The sequence below is a fragment of the Podarcis pityusensis genome (assembly GCF_964106645.2).
Source record: "Podarcis pityusensis genome assembly, chromosome: 8".
NCBI classification, from domain to species: Eukaryota; Metazoa; Chordata; class Lepidosauria; order Squamata; family Lacertidae; genus Podarcis; species Podarcis pityusensis.
The window spans coordinates 74,783,732-74,800,591 of record NC_138033.1 but is presented as its reverse complement, the minus strand read 5'-3'; the positions used below and the strand labels follow the sequence as shown (position 1 = coordinate 74,800,591).

Genomic DNA, 16,860 nt, shown 5'->3' with positions numbered 1-16,860 from the left:
TGACTGGGTGATCTTGGACCAGTTCCTCACTCTCAGCCTAACCTACCTCACAGGGTTGTTGTGATTATAAAATGGGGAGAACTATGCATGCTACCTTGGGCTCACTGGAGGAAAGGTGGGATATACTTGCAATTTTATCTATATGCGCACACACACACACACACCCCTGTGAATTGCTGTAGGTTATGTGTATAATGCCCAAAGTGAACAAGGCCTCTGCACAGAGTTTGCGTTCCGTTATTTGGTATTGTTGCAAGTCACTAAAAACGACCGGTCACTTACCTGTTTGAACACCTCTTCATCCTGATGGGTCGTTCTCACCAGCTCTTGGATGAAGCCAAAAGGGAGATTCCTACAGAGCATGTACGGGACTAGCAACGACTGCTGCTGTAATGACCTTATGCACGAGAAGGAGGACATGGGGTGAAGATTGGGAGGAGAGGGGCTCACGAAAATACCACCCAACAGATGGCAACAAGCAGGCCCAACTCACCTCGGTTGCGTTAAGGATCCTTGGAGCACCAAAGCAGCATGGGAAATGCATTGAGATCGGATGTTGCTCAGTAACTGGCTCACCACCGGCTGGCTACACATCTAAGGGAATAAATGGAGTAATGACTGCCAGCAATGCTGGGGCCCAGCCGCTGCAAACCCTAAAAGCAAAGTGGCACATTTCTTCCTAAAACCTTTTACCTCAGGGGTGGGGAACAGCCGCAGCCCTCCAGCTATTGCCAGACTGCAACCATCCCAAACCACTGGTCATCCTGACCAGGGCAACATAAAGGTGATTTAAAAACGTCAGTAGTGTTAGTAATGAATTTGTGGCAATTGAAGGTAGATTTTGGTACATAATTTTTCCAGGCATCAAAAGTTTGCTATAGCTCACAACAGTATTTATTTATTTGTAGCGCATTGTTGTTGTTATATTATTATTATTATTATTATTATTATTATTATTATTATTATTAGAATTTATATACTGCCCTATACCTGGAAGTCTCAGGGCAGTTCACAGAACAAAATCAAAATATAAAACCACAAAATATATAATCAAAATAAAAACAATAATACAACCCCCCAAAAAAACCCCCACCACATTTTAAAAGGGCATAAGATGTCAATCAAATCATCCAAAGGCCTGGTTAAAAAAGGAGCCGGGTGCATGGCGCCTAAAGGTGTATAATGAATGTGGCAGGCGAACTTCCCTGGGGAGAGCATTCCACAGACAGGGTGCCACTGTGAAGAAGGCCCTGCTCTTTAGCAAAAAATGCTCAAACTTCTTCTCTGGGTTGGAGGGATCTGGAGTGGATATTGCACCTTAAAATTCCTTTCCCCCTCCAAAAAAAAAAGAAAAGAAAAGAAAAGAAGAAAAGAAGAAAAGAAGAAGAAGCAAAAACTGATTGCAGAAGAGGATCCTTCTCCTCAACATACCTTTGGTGCTTTTCTCTCCTCTATCCCCACTCGGTCAAAACACTCAATGAGGTAGTTCAGCATCTCAGTTTCCTTGCATGTCTCGATGGTGAAGTGGTCGCTGCATGAGTCAGAAATGCTGGCTCCTCCAGAGCCTCCACCACTTTAAGGGAATAAAGGAAAGAATCATAAGCTAAGTGGCTGTAAAGCCACTTCTTTCCACAGCAGTCAGTGAAAGTTGGCTGTCCATAGAGGGAGAGCTGTGGCTTTGCAGCACTTGCACAGAGAACTCTCCACAGAAAAGCGTAGACCCACAACAAGAGTTGTTTACATCTTTTAATTTTCCGCTCTGGTGGCAGTACTACTTAATTTTTTTAAAAGGTTTGCTGGTCCGCAAACAACCTGGCTCTGTCTCCATTCACAGAAACATAGAATTGTAGAGATGGGACCCCAAGTGTCATCTAGTCTAACCCCCTGCAATGCAGGAATCTCAGCTAAAGCACCCATACCAGATGGCCATCCAATCTCTGCTTAAAAACCTTCAAGGAACCAGAGTCCATCATCTCTTGCGGGAGTCCGTTCCACTGTCCAACAGCTCTTGCTGTCAGAAAACTCTTCCTGATGTTCAGTTGGAATCTCCTTTCTAATACCCATTGATGACCATGTATTAGAAGTCATATCAGAACAGGGGCCTACACTCAAAAGGCACTGCTCCTTGTTGCAGTGGCAAAAACTGATTCAATCCATATGAATCGTGCAATCGGTGTAGGCCCTATTCTAATATGGCAGGGATGGGGAACCCCCTTATCAGCCAGACAGCCACATTCCCTTCTGGGAAAATGTACTCAGGCTTTAGATACCAAGGAGACAGCCTTCCTGATCGGCCCCACAGAAACGAGGCAGATCCTCAGTGCCTGCTTGCACCTATGTCAGGCACATAGGATAGCCAGCCAGTCTGCTCTGTGAAAAGCTGGTATATTACTCAGCGTCATCATTCAGTGACAAAGCACATGCATTGCACACAGAAGGTCTCCAGAAGACTGAAATGCTGCTAATTAGTGTAGACAAGGGGTGAGGAACCCTTTTTCAGTTCAAGGGCCACATCCCCTTCTGGACAACCTTCTACTCCAGCACCCTGTTCTTACAGTATCCAATCAGATGCCTTCAAGCAGGACCTGAGCGCAAGAGCTCTCTTTCCTCCTGTGGTCTCCATCAACTGGTATTTAGAAGCATTGCTACCTTCACCTGTGGAGGCAGAGAATGGCCATCCTGGCAAGTAGCCACTGATAGCCCTCTCCTCCACGAATTTGTCCAATCCTCTTTTAAAGCCATCCAAGGTTGGTAGACATCGCTGCCTCCTTTGGCAGCGAGTTCCATAGTTTATAACTACGCACTGCATGAAGGACTTCCTTTTATCTGTCCTGACATCCGCCTTAAAGGAAAGGCATCCTTAATCTGAAAGACCCTGGAGATACATTTAGATCACTTGCTGAGCAAACAGGGAAGCCTCCATCCTCAGTAACAACACACACACAGCAACACACACACACACACACACACACACACACACACATTGTGGAGATAAAAGCAACCCTCTCTCTTAAGTAATCATATACCAGATGCCAAACACACCACCTACAGTCTCCAGAAGGCAGCTTATCATATAACATTTGCTTTACAGATTAAGAAAGGCTGATCGCTGTACACTTTGAAATCAGCCATAAGAGCTGGTTAAAATTCAGGCAGAATTACCATCACAGCACACCAAGGATATATGCATGTGTGGTGTGTACGTGTACACTCTCTCTCTCTCTCTCTCTCTCTAATTGCTGAGATAGATTTTCTGTTCTGTCTGCAGCCTTTATTAACACTTTTTTTTTTAATGTGCTGGCTATTCTTTTTAAAAAAATTATTTTATGCTGTTAGCCAAATTTCCCTGGTGGGAGGGAAGTGGAATAGCCCTTTTAAGTACGCACATAAATAAAACTGGCCAGCATTAACATTTTGCAGTCAATCATCTGCAAAGCAACAGACAGGACATCCTCTTCTGATTCACAGGCTCCTCCCATCCTTAAACCAATTAATTAGCAGCTCCAGCCAAGGAACTCTTTCACACCTTCCATCATTAAACCTGCACAGTCACTTATGATTAGCATTTCCTTTACCTTGAAGACAACATCTCTCAGATATATATATAAATATATGCTGGCTAGGTAGGACTCATTCTGTCTGTTTATGCTTTTGAGCCATTAATAGCCTGCAAGGTCACCTTGCTTCCTAGGAGGAGGGTCCGTGTGTCAGTAGAATAGTATACCCCCTGCACACCTGGTTATACTGCAGGTGCAATGACAGGCACCTGCATTTTATCACAGCAACACACAATACGGCAAATTCCTGGTTTCTCAGGTGTGTGAAACAACCCTGGAAGGGTACATGTCTTAAAATGAAGGAAGGATGAGAGGTGCTGACTCTTAGTCAAATACAACAACATGCAAAAGTAGTCAGGGGACAAGCAAAGTATGACTACTTTGCAAGAGAGCGGGATTTTTATCACCTTTGTTAATGATAAAACTAATGATTTATATCCTCTTCTCCATTGTATGATGGTTTGGACATCTTAAAGTGAACTGCTCTTTTGCTAGATTTAATATATTCCGGTATGTGTTATGATTCACATATAAATTGATATTTACCATGTTTGCCTGCTAAGGGGCATTCACATAACACCTGGTCTGTTGGGTTTTGTTTTGGGGGTTTTTTGGTTGGGGAGAGATTTGGTTTTGTTCAATTGGTCAGTTCATTTATTATAATGGTTCTGTGTATGCTTAAAAGGTAAAGGAACCCCTGGCCGTTAAGTCCAGTCGCAGACGACTCTGGGGTTGTGGCGCTCATCTCGCTTTACTGACCGAGGGAGCTGGTGTTTGTCCGCAGACAGCTTCCAGGTCATGTGGCCAGGATGACTAAGCCACTTCTGGCAAACCAGAGAAGCACACGGAAACGCCGTTTACCTTCCCGCCAGAGCGGTACCAATTTATCAACTTGCACTTTGACGTGCTTTCAAACTGCTAGGTTGGCAGGAGCAGGGACTGGGCAACGGGAGCTCACCCTGTTGCGGGGATTCGAACCGCCAACCTTCTGATCGGCAAGCCCTAGGCTCTGTGGTATAGATCACAGCGCCACCCACGTCCCTGTGTATGCTTGGTGTAACGCAATTGCTTTATTCAACTTCCTCTGCTTATGTATTACTTATCCTTGAAAACATACTAAGAATTATCCCAAATTAAAAACAGAAACAGCATGATGCTCCATACTCTGACCCACAGTTGTTGCTAGAGGCGCCTCATCAGCACAGGATTCACTTCCCATGTCCACACCGAGCGACTCCAGTTCAACTGACCCCCTTGAAGTGCTTTAGGGTTCCTATATAGCCACCAAGACCAGGCCACATGGGTACTGAGCACTGGAAGGAATCCAGCATTGCACTGCTACCAATGTTCTGCTTCTGCTTGCCCAGTGAAACAATCTGCTCCCCCTGCACACTGTTCTGAGGGCTTCCCTGATTCCCCACCCCAACCAACTGGGAGGGGGGCACCAGGGATAAATCCCCACGATGCTAGCAGATTATCAATGAACATGCTTCCACTAGCAGGGACCTAAGAGCCCTTAAAGTACAGTGGAGCAGTAGCAGCCCTCCTGCACAAATGGCTATGGTGTGTGTAAGGTGGAAAGGAAGAGGATTGTTACATTTACTTTCCACCTTTTCTCAAAGGAGATTGAAGTGGAGGACACACCTCTCCCAGCTCTCCAATTTATCAACACAGGTAGGTTAGGCTGAGATAGTGATTGGCCCAAGGTCACCCAGTGGGTTTCATGGCTGAGTGGGGATTCAAACCCTGATTTCCCAGGTCTTAGCCCTGCACTACAACATGCTGGTTTCGCAGTCTCGCCGGAGGAAAGTGAACTCCCAGCATTGTATGCAATGCTATTCCAACTCAGAGCAGACTCAATTAAGCTAATTTCAGAGGGTCTGATGTGGATAGGTTTTGGTTGGTCACAACCCCTTAGTTTGCCAAGAGCATCGCAGTCTCCTGTCTGAAGACCCCAAGAGCCATCTAGTCCAGCCCCTTGCAATGCAGGAATCACAGCATGCAAATGAACAGCATCTTTTATATGGGGCTGTGGGAGGAAATAATATATTTCTGTACCTAAGGAGGCAACGGGACACGGGTAGCGCTGTGGGTAAAACCTCAGTGCCTAGGACTTGCCGATCGCATGGTTGGCGGTTCGAATCCCCACGGCGGGGTGAGCTCCTGTCTTTCGGTCCCAGCTCCTGCCCACCTAGCAGTTCGAAAGCACCCCTAAGTGCAAGTAGATAAATAGGTACTGCTTTATAGCGGGAAGGTAAACGGCATTTCCGTGTGCTGCGCTGGTGCTGGCTCGCCAGAGCAGCTTCGTCACGCTGGCCACGTGACCCGGAAGTGTCTCCGGATAGTGCTGGCCCCCGGCCTCTTAAGTGAGATGGGCGCACAACCCTAGAGTCGGACACGACTGGCCCGTACGGGCAGGGTACCTTTTAAGGAGGCAACAGCTATCCCTTTTGAATTTGGTGCTTTCCACTCTTGCACTGATTTCAGAAGTGGCTAGACACACTCAAGAGCAATTGGGACCTCCCAAGTGTATCTGATTCCTGTCAAAAGCAGCGTGACAAGGCAAGGCGCCAAATCCACAGCGCAGAATTCAGGGCGCTCCCTTGCAGCTGCGGCTTGAATTGGGCATCATCTCAAGCTAGGAACCCGTTCAACCTGCCCTGCCCTGTGATATCATGTGATGGACAGAATGGGCATGGTTTGGCCCATATGGAGATAAGGAGGATTAAGTCCAGAGGTTGGAGGAACCCCACAACAGACTTAAACTCTCCTGTCTTGGCTCTACTGAACATTTCAGTAGTTACTGTTGGGAGATCTAAGCACCCTGGAACAAAAAGGTTCCAAGAATAGAAATTATAATCTCTTAATACACCTGGCTGGAAAGTAGAGGTTAAGGAGCCTGTTTCAAACATTGCTCTTCCCACCCTCCTCACTACAAGGCAATCTTGGATAGCCCTTCCTCCTGGCATCAGAGGCTTGGAGGGGAGAAAACATGTTTAATGGGGATTGTTAAAACGTGAGCAAAACCATTCACAAGTGTTATTATGGGAATGGAATTAGATGCAGTTGTATTTTTCTGGGGAGAGGGTGTTATGATATGGTAGGCAGAAAAGTAAAGGTAAATACATGTTAGTTTTAAGCACCCAAGCATAGGTAGGTTGCACACTTTCTGGAATACCTGGACCCAAATTGGACACAAGAAAAATCATCCTCATCCTCGTCCTCATTTTCTTCATCAGAACTGTCCCCAGAAACATCAGAAACGGCAAGGAGGAGGGAGAAAGGGTTGTCGTACATACTATTCATAACAAAAGCAAATATGGACCAGTGAATATGAAAGAGAAAAGAGAGACGGGTGAAAGGAAGACCAAAAAAGAAAGGAGGGAAATATAAAGAGTATCTTGTTCTACCAACATAATATTCACCGCAAGCATGCAAGCACGCAGAAGCCACGGCAATGCTACTACAAGCAAAAGGTGATGGGTGCAACTAAGTCCTACTCATAGTAGACCCACTGAAATGAACAGACCTAAGCTAGTCGTGTCTATGAACTTTACTGGGTCTACTCTACAGACACAACCCCAAAAAGTATTCAGGTCAATGAAAGCAAAGCAGTATCTGCTTTCTCTCCAAGTAAGAGAAGGGCTAGATTTTATAAAGAAGAGTCTTTTGAGAAGAATTAAGGTAGCAAATCACAAATGGAAGCCTTTCAGTTCTCTGGCTGACTTTTGTACGTGGCCATACAACTAGGCCACAGTCCCCACTACCACTTATTCCAATAGGAATAGGAACTCCAACATCTCAGGCAGAGGTTCTTGTATGCAAAGGACCCTCTCCTTATGCAAATCATGCCTTGCAGACTAGGGTGGTTTGGGTCTTCCTCATGACCATCTATGGCACTGCCTTACACCAAGTCAGCTCCCCGGTCCATTTAGCTTGGCCTCAACCAGCATGGGGACTTGCAGATGCACTGGACTGCAGCAGCTATCTTCAGCCCAGTTATGGTCTCTCCCCTAAACACACCGGTTCTAACTGGGCAACACAACCCCATAAACAAAATCAATGCCCTCCTGCTATCTGCTGGTCATTGAGCAGATCCCTTTCAGATGGAGCCATTGAAGCAGGTAACCTGCAGGTGCTGCTCAACTACATGCTGGCTGGGCGCTGATGGGAGCTGCAGTTCAGTGAGGGGCACAGAAGTTCCCCATACCTGCTATTAAGGGAGTGTGAAAGCAAACCTGACGAGTAATGCAGCAGGCGTTAAAACAATCATAGCTGTCAATGAGAACAGTTCAGAAAACTCGCAACACAGTAAGTCTACTTGCTACAATGCATGAACTAATTTCAACACAGGGGATCTCTTCATCAAAGTAAGCAGGTAGAGAAGGATTTTATGGCATGGAGGCATCTAGATGATATTCTGCCTTGCACCAGAACACAGTTCAAGCAACCACCCTTTAGTTTTCATGCATACACACACATAGTGTCCTGGGGTCCCCTTATGAAATCCCATGAGTTGTATCCATTTTTTACCCAAACTTTAACACTGGACGCAACCCTATGCCTTTTAGCACCATCATTACATTGACGGCACCCAGATCCCTCTCCATCCCTAAACTGTCCTCTTCACACCATTTAAGCACCCCCAACTGCCTCAGATGGATAAGAACCTAATAAGACCCTTCTGGATCAGGCCAAAGGCCCATCCAGTCCAGCACCCTGTTCTCACAGTGGCCAAGCAGATGCCTCAGTGGGAAATCAGCAAGCAGGGCCTGAGAACAACAACACTCTCCCCTCCTGCAGTTTCCAGGAACTAGTATTCAGAAGCACTGCTTCCTCCAACTGTGGGGGCCGAGCATAGTCACCATGGCTTAGATGCTTAATCACAGTCTCAAGTCCATCCCTTACAGCAGCCAGGTCCCTCCTGCACCCAATGTGACTTTTATTTTTAAAGCTCTTCATCGAGCACACATAAAACTGATACAAGATTGGTTGCAACAGACCGTTAAAGCATCAAGGTAAGAGAAATAAAGATAACTGCCATAGATACAAAGAATGGCAGACCTAAAAGGAATATGGGGCAACGTGCCCATGTGACCATACTGTTTAAATTATTGCATTGCCTGTCTATATGGTACTGGGCCAAGTTTAAGGTATTACTTTTAGTTTATAATGCTCTAAGCAACGCAGGACCTGGTGATTTTCTGCCGTGCCTTGTGCCATCTGGTTCCTGAGCTCAGCTGATGAGTTCCTGTGGGTCATATGGGAAAGGATCCGTAGGTAACAGGTCCTTCAGCGTGGTTGCACTAACGCTATAGAACTCTGGCAATTAGGGCAGGCACCTACTTTCCTCTGTTTTAGACACTTTTATCTGTGTCTAACCTGTTGAAAACCTCTCTTCCTATTACTCAGGTTGAATTGGCACTTTCAGTCTGCTGCTGAAATGATCTACACTGAATAATTTGCTTTATGCTTTCGCATTTCGTTGCTGGTCTTTACCTTGTATGTACTCTTGTTTGCTGCCTGATTATTTTTACATTACACGGCTTATACATTCTGAAAGCAAGCAAGTAGAAGTCAACAGGAAAGATCCATCTAGACAAGGAGATCAAGGTAGGGAAAGCACTCTTTTCTCAAAACAAGTTATCAAGCAAAGGTGGGCACGTTATCCCCAAATTTCGGGGGAATCAAGCACGTCACTATTTGTTCACCTTCTCTCCCCTGTAAGAAGCTGTGAACTTCACACACCCTATGCCAAAAGCTTTGTGGTTCAACAGGTGCCACTTACAGTCAGTGTATTAGCTTGCCTCAAGCACAATTAGGAACCAAAAAAAGCTTATTATGTTGTTAGCTGAGTTCTTCTGAAGTGCATCAAGTCACACCAACTCTGCACAGCACACATTAAAATGCAAACTCAATACCTAGACGGTGTCCTGCTCAGGAAAGAAGAATGTCTGCCAAGGGGCCCGGGTGAAGCAGGGAACAGAGGCAGGGCCATAGCTACGGGCCTAAGCCTGGGCAAACCAGCCCGCGTAGCTGGAGGACTGGCGCTTATAACAGGAGGAGTTGGAGAGCGGGAGAGGATGGAGGTGCTTGCCGAAGGTGGAGCGGGAGGAGCTGGGAAGGCCCAAGGATGAGCCACCATGTACGGGCGGTACCTCGGGGATGGGGGTTGGACTACCAGCGGGCCTGCTGACACGACATGAGGGCTAGCAGAAATGGGAGGGGTGGGGGCAACCGGGCTGGCAGAAGAGGCAAGGAAGGAACCGGCTAAAGGTGCGCGGCTTGAGAGGCTGAAAAGAGGAGCTGGGCTGGTTCCATAGAGACTAAAGTCAACGAAAAGAGGGAGGAGGAGCAGGAGGAAGAAAGGAAGGAAAGAAAGAAAGAAAAGAGAGATAAATTGGGAGCTTAGAACACAGGAAAAAGGGAAGGTAATAAGATACAGAAACAGGCAAGGCAGCTCAACATTTCCCCTTCCAGTAGGATCCCATTTTATACCCATTTAACTTGCGTGATTTCAACTATATGAGTTGAAGGCACACTTGCTGAAATTGCAAAAGTTAAATACCAGCAAGGCAGAGAATTTTAAACCTTAGGGTTTCCTGGCACATAAAGAGCTTTTCAGCACTGTGCCATAGATTTTTTTGGGGGGGGGGCAGCCAAGGCCCGTTTGGCATGCCAGCTTTGGGAGTGCTAGACATGTGCTCCCCCGCACCTGCTAACTATGGGGTGGTTCCAAGGGTTTAGGAACGTGTACCAAACCCCAGTGTAATAAGTGACCGTATTGTACTTTTCTCACCACAGGGACTGATGCCTTACTTTGGCCTATAGAGCAGGGGTGTCTAACCCCGTTACTGTTGGGGCTCCAACTCCCAACAGCCAGGAATGATGGGAGTTGTAGTCCAGCAGCATCTAGAAGGACAAAGCTTCTGCAACTCTGCTATAAAGAGTCATCCATACATAAATCTGAAAACTACCATATATACTTGAGTATAAGCTGACCCGAATATAAGCCGAGGCACCTAATTTTACCACAAAAAACTGGGAAAACTTATTGACTTGAGTATAAGTCGGTTCACCGCACCACAAACCTGGTGGTGGCGGCAGTGGCGGAGAAAGAACAAGCAGCCCGAAAGGGCTGCTGTCGGGCTGCTCGTTCCTCCTCCGCCGCTGCCGACAGCAGCAAAGGTGGAGGAGGAGGAAAGAGCAACCCAAAAGGGCTCCTTTCGGGCCACTCATCCCTCCACCGCTGCCTCTGCCGCTCGCAAGAGCAGGCATAGGAGCCGTGCTTGTGAGAGGCACAGTGCAGCGCAGTGAGAGGCGGGCGGCAGCGGGACCAGCAGTGAGAAAGAGCTCCTTTCGGGCCACTCGTCCCGCCGCCGCCCACCTCACTAGAGTATAAGCGAGGGGGGCTTTTCCAGCATAAAAAATGTGCTGAAAATGTCGGCTTATACTCGAATATATACGGTAAATGCATGTTAAAGTTAAGAGGTAGCTGCACACGCATTCTGGCATCCCAGTAATCTCTGCCTTTGTTTAACAGGAAGAGCTCCCACAAGTTTCTAGCTCTCATTAGTGCTCAAAAAAGTTGAATGACAGGGGGAGAAAAGAAATGACAGAAAGGTTCTGCTCAGCGGACAGTTATCATACAAGAAGTGGCCAGGTTTCCTATGGCTACGCTTCAAACAAATACTTCCCCCCCCCACCCTCCGGGTATCCATCACACCTTGCCTTGCACTGCAGAACTTGGAAAGAACCATTCTGCACACCTAATCCCTCTGCTCTGCCCTCGCAAACTCACTAACATGGAACCCAGCTAGTTATGCAGCTATAACTTACCTCGACAAGGAGCTGGAGCCAAACGAGCCCACGTTACAGAAAATGGGGCTCGTTCCTGGATTGGAACCAGTGTTCAGAACCAGATTTCTATCAGGCGACCGAGCAGCTGCTGCAATGGGCTGCGAGGTGGCTGTCAAACTGGCAAAAGGGTTTTCCTCCTTCGACTGGGTCGACATCATCAGAACTTCCATCAGGATCTGGCCAATCAAGTCTTTGAAGTCCGAGAACACTTTTGAGGAGAGACAGAGAGAATGACATGAACGTTCTCCACTGTAAGCACCTCAGAAGCAAAACAGAGTTTAAGGGAAAGATCTGAAGATTATGAGGTTGACAACGCCAGATAGTCTTGAGAAAATATAGCACATGGACTCAGCAGGGGCTGTATCCCACCAAGTCCTGCTCAGAGCAGATCAACTAAAATGCATGCACATTAATTTCAAGAGATGTACTCTGAGCACCTGCCTTTTGACAAACACCCCATACAACTTGAAGGAAAGCAAGGAATTAAGATGAGCCTGCTGAATCAGGCCAATGGCCTGTCAACCCAGCATCCTTGATGACAACAAAAGCTTTTCAGCATTATGAGTGCCAATATCAGCCACACCTTCCATATCAGCTACCGTATCACCCGCTGTAGAGGAATCTGAAAGTATTGGCAAGTCTAACGTCCTTGCTTGCCAACAAAACAGACTGAATGCTTTCCATCTTCAAGTCGTGAACACGGTGGGAGCTGAGCCACCCACCAAATAAGAGTCCTTCCCCTCCCTACACACACTCTGTGGTGCCAGCTCAGACACCATCTGGTCATGACAAATGCAATTTGGAGCTCTGTACCCACTGAAGGAAATCCAACGCAGCAGCTAGATGGGAACTCGCTAGCCCATGCCACCAGCCATCTCCCATGAACAAGCAACTGTATTAATCACCAACCTTTGTTTAAGCATGATGGGACATGTGGGAAGGGGGCTTTAGCTCAGCAGCAGAACACAAAGCTTTGTAAGCAGAAACTCAGTCCCAGAACCTCCTGCGCAACAATCTTAGGTAGGTTGCAAAGACCTTTGCCTGAGAACGTGAGTCCGTAAGAGAACAGAACACCAGGCTGGAAGGCCCAATGGCCTGAGCTGTGATCTGATGACCTTATACCAGGCTTCTCGAGTCTTAATGTGTGGAACTACAGCTCCAATCACCCTTGACATCCAGCCATGTGGGCTGGGGCTGACAGGAGTTGTAGTACAACAACATCAGGTTGGAGAGGGCTGTCTTATGCTATGTCCACAACAGAAAGGCAGAGAGAAGGAGTGTGGGGGGGACCACTCTCATTTGGGGTGGATCCGTAGTTCAGTGGTATGTAAAAGACCCCCAGCTTCTGTCCAGTTGGTGCTAACCTGTAACAAGGCATTTTCAGTGGTGGTTCTCTGCTTGTGGGATGCCCTCTCTAGTGATGTACAATGCCTCTATCATTATTAACTTTCAGGAGGAATTTGAAAACATTCCTATTTGCCCAGGCATTTGGTGGTTGAAGAATACTGCTCCTGGCAATCTTAAGCTCATTGGATGCTTTCAGTTGTAACTGCTTTTAATATATTTTTAAATGATTTTAGATGTTATAGTTAACATTTGCTTTTAGAACATTTTAATCTGTTTTAGAATGTTTTTGCTTGCTTTGTGTTTTTAAAATTGTGTATCTGTTTGCCATCCTGAGCTCCTGGGGGAGGAAGGGTAGATATAAATCTGCTCCAGTTTGCATTTATTTGACAATTCCCACCCCACAAATCTCTTTTCCCTCTCTTTTGTTTCCACTGTTTTTGGTTCATACATGTATTTTGACTCAAGATATCTAAGAATAAACAAGATAAAATTCTGAGCAAGCATTTTGCCTAGAAAGATTGTGCATTTTAATTAAAATAAAACTGAAAAATCTCTGTAGCTGTTTGAGAAATGCTTCTACCTGAGACCTTGTAATGCTGCTGCTGGCCAAGATAGAATACAGCAGATGGTAAGCAGCCCGGCTTCTGAATTCAGCATCATCAACAAACACTTGGGATTAAACCTCAGGTTCCTTACCTTCCTTTGGGTTCTGTTTAAACTGCTCAGAAAGCGAAGTTAGGAAGATGACGTCTCTGTCTCTGTCCTTCCAGGAGACCCGGAAAATCTTGCAGACCAGCTGTAAGGCTTGCTCTTCCGATATCTCTGATCCTGATGGGGGCTCCTTTATCATGGGGAGGGGGGAAAGAGGAAAAGATTCGGGTATTCGTTTTGAAAAGCCACGAAAGGGCAGGTATTCATGATCATATAAGCTAAGGGTTAGCAACCTCATTCTGGTCTGCTGTGCTACATTCCACCCTGATGCAGACATAATGCTCACTAACAGTGACAGCAAGTCATGGAAGGGTGGAATTTGCAAGTGAGAGAGAGGGTTGTGCCCTGCAGCACATTCCCAATCTCTCAAAGATGGTTCCATTTGAAACCCACCACCCAGGCCGCAAAGGGCTCCCCACAAGGCTGTTTACAATACTGAAATTATGCAATGAAGGAAGGCTAAAAACAAGAGGAATCTGCAACAAAATGTGGGGACATGGAGGGCCCCTGTTCAGAATCCAAACCAAACTACCAATGTCTTCTTTCAAGATACACCATCCCCTCCCACCTATTTTTCTATTCTTTTTCCCCCAACGGTAATTCTGCATTCCAGGCAACTTGAGGATGCTCAGCCCTCATTGGGCTGCTTCTGGGATCCCCTCATGATCTCTCCCCCCCATTTTATTTTATTTTTAATTTCTGCAAACCTGGGGGTTCTTCCAAGCCTCTTGAACATGGGTGGTGCTGTTAGGCTACACAAGGATCGGCACTCACCTCTGAACTTCGGAAATAAAGGGGTGGATATCGAACGGGCAAAAACCCCAAAACCATTGAAGCAAGCAAAAACTCAACGCAGGTCAAATAAGTTAAGCTTCAGCTGTCCACCTACAAGCAGTGATGGAGCCAACTGAGCTTCTCTTGGGAGAGAGTTTCACAACAGCATCACCACAACCAAGAAGGCCCCACCCTATATCCCACCCAGCTGCAACTTCTCCACTAGAGGCAGCACATGAAACAAGACATAACAAGCATAGGTGGTTTGTTGTCTGAAACTGAGCCCATAGCATTTTGATAGCACGCTCCTAACTTTTAACCGCCCAGAGGCCTTGGAAGTAAGAGTGAGCAAGAAACCCAAATGAATAAAAATAAACAAATGAGCGTTCATTTTTAAACCCGTGCGCACATTGCCCCATAAAGGGCAACAGTCAAGTGTCTCCAAGCTTCCCAACTCCATCCAGTACAGCTTACCCACCTTATCGGTAAGGCTCCTTTTCTCTCTTCGGTCATTCTCATCAACTTCCATGTTTTCAATTCCTGAATCTACATCCACCTGGGACATACTGTCAAGTAGAACAAAGAACCCATTCATTCTTCCAGGCATTTTCAATGAAAGTCGCTGACCGAAAAACAGGATGGCTGCAGAACGTGAAGGCAGCTCAAGGAGGGAAAAGACTGACATACACAAGAATAACTGGATCCATTAACAAATGTTGCCATTAACAGCCACTAGTCAACAGCCCTGGCCCACAACCTATTGTTCATACTGTGTTTTGCTCTCCAAAGAGAGGCGGAAAACTTGTGACTCAACCTGAAAGGAGCTCTACAGAGCAGCCCATTAGGAACTAAAAGGGGAGGGGGAAGAAACCCCTCTGTTCTTAAGTTGGTGCCTGCACAGAACAAAAAATCAGGGCATATGGATGGTGGTGAGGCTGCATGCAGTTTCTGCAGGCTTATTTTTATTATTAGCATTATTATTAATGCAATTTATTTGCCACTTTTTTTACAGAAGCAACTCAAAGCATCTTACAGCAAAAACAACAACACATACATTAAAACCAGCCCAATATTAAAACAGATTCGAAGCTAAAACTCATTCATATCTTTAGAAGACAGAACTATAACATCCTACCCAGTGAAGGAGGCTACAGATAATCAAAAGTCAAAGGCCTGCAGCTAAAGGATGCTTTTGCCTAGCACCTAAAGGTAAGCAATGATCACACCAGGCAAGTGTCTCCCAGGAAATGCCGCCATTAAAAAGGTCCATTCTCACACCGCCACCCTCCAGATCTCTTTCTTTATACTTTTATTTATATAAGTATTTCATATACCACCATATCCTGTGGATATACAAATAAAAGAGAACATAAAAATAATACACGGTGAACATTAAAAAAACCGGTAGGGAGATTTAAACGGCATAGGCCTGTTGGCATGTCTTCAAGAGACCCCTGAAAGTTAACAGCAAGGGTGCCTGGCAAAACTGGCCACATTTGGTGAATACTGAAATCTGTGTGTTACTGACCCATTGTTTAAATTGGGCATAAGTCTTGGGGAGCAGAAATACGTGCATGAATTTAATATATTAACTATCATAAATGAACTGAAAAAAACATATTCCCAATTAAACAATATAGTGAGTTCTGGAAAAGGAGAATAGCAGCTTCTGGTTCACTGTAATCTTCTGAGAAGCATGTGCCAAATTTAAAAATATGGTCGCTAGAGGAGGATTAGAATCTAGAAACCAAGAGAGGGACAACCCTTTGAAGGGTCTTTAATTTCTGTGAAGGGATGAAAAATCCAGCTTCCCATTTCATGAATGTGTGTGTGTTTCCTTTTCGATGTTATATTTGGTTGTTAATTAAATAATTTCAGAATGGATAAATTCTTTTAAAAAAATAAAGACAGAAGAATTGAGCATTTTAACGGCTGAAATTTAAGTGTAAGATTGTGGGGAAACCGCAAAAAGACCCCTAGTGCTTCGAAGGCTAATTAAATATTTAATACAGAAGAAGCTTTCATGGATTAAATACCTTGCCAACTCATGAAGTCTCAGTTTGTAACTGGCATCATTCTTGCCACTGGAAATTGTTGTATGGTTTTTTAATTAATTCTATTAATTTTTCTCATGTCCTTTTTTGTATTAAGCTTTAGTGTGTATGCTACAAATAATCAATAAACAATCTTCTAAAACTAAAAAGGAAAAGCTCCAAACAACATCTGAGCATAGACCACCTAGCTCATTATTTGGTCCATCTAGCTCACTACTGACTACACTGACCGGCAGCAGCTCTCCAGGATTTAAGGCTGGGGACATTCCTGGCCCTACCTGGAGATGCCAGGGATTGAACCTTGGTCCTTCTGCATGCATCTCCAACCACAGAATATACGTAACAGTTACACCCAGCATCCTTTGCACCCAGCAAATGTTCACCTGATTGAGGGGTTTCTACCCAGTCCCTTTAACTAACCTACCAAGGAAGGAGCTGCAGTCATGAAAACCAAACAGGTGAGGGCCACGCTTGCCTCTTATCTCAGGACTCATGCTCAGACCACAGGGGCAAAGAGCATGACCCCAACCAAAAGCTCCCCTCTTCCTTTTCACGTC

The 16,860-nt window shown here is 45.7% G+C and overlaps 1 protein-coding gene across 6 annotated transcripts in view; it reads right to left on the bottom strand.

The window, feature by feature from the left end:
• The window catches only part of UBE4B (ubiquitination factor E4B), a 68,554-nt gene that overhangs the window by 25,689 nt on the left and 26,005 nt on the right, over positions 1-16,860 (bottom strand). For 5 of the 6 annotated variants that reach the window (XM_081016009.1, XM_081016010.1, XM_081016008.1 and 2 more), the window contains 8 exons: positions 14,728-14,815; positions 13,461-13,605; positions 11,397-11,625; positions 9,479-9,883; positions 6,736-6,855; positions 1,432-1,573; positions 494-594; positions 283-397 (listed from right to left, as the gene is read on the bottom strand). In XM_081016009.1, the coding sequence (XP_080872135.1) occupies positions 283-397; positions 494-594; positions 1,432-1,573; positions 6,736-6,855; positions 9,479-9,883; positions 11,397-11,625; positions 13,461-13,605; positions 14,728-14,815 (1,345 nt within the window). The remainder of the gene's footprint in view (positions 1-282; positions 398-493; positions 595-1,431; positions 1,574-6,735; positions 6,856-9,478; positions 9,884-11,396; positions 11,626-13,460; positions 13,606-14,727; positions 14,816-16,860) is intronic. The other variant, XM_081016013.1, reaches the window with a different exon arrangement.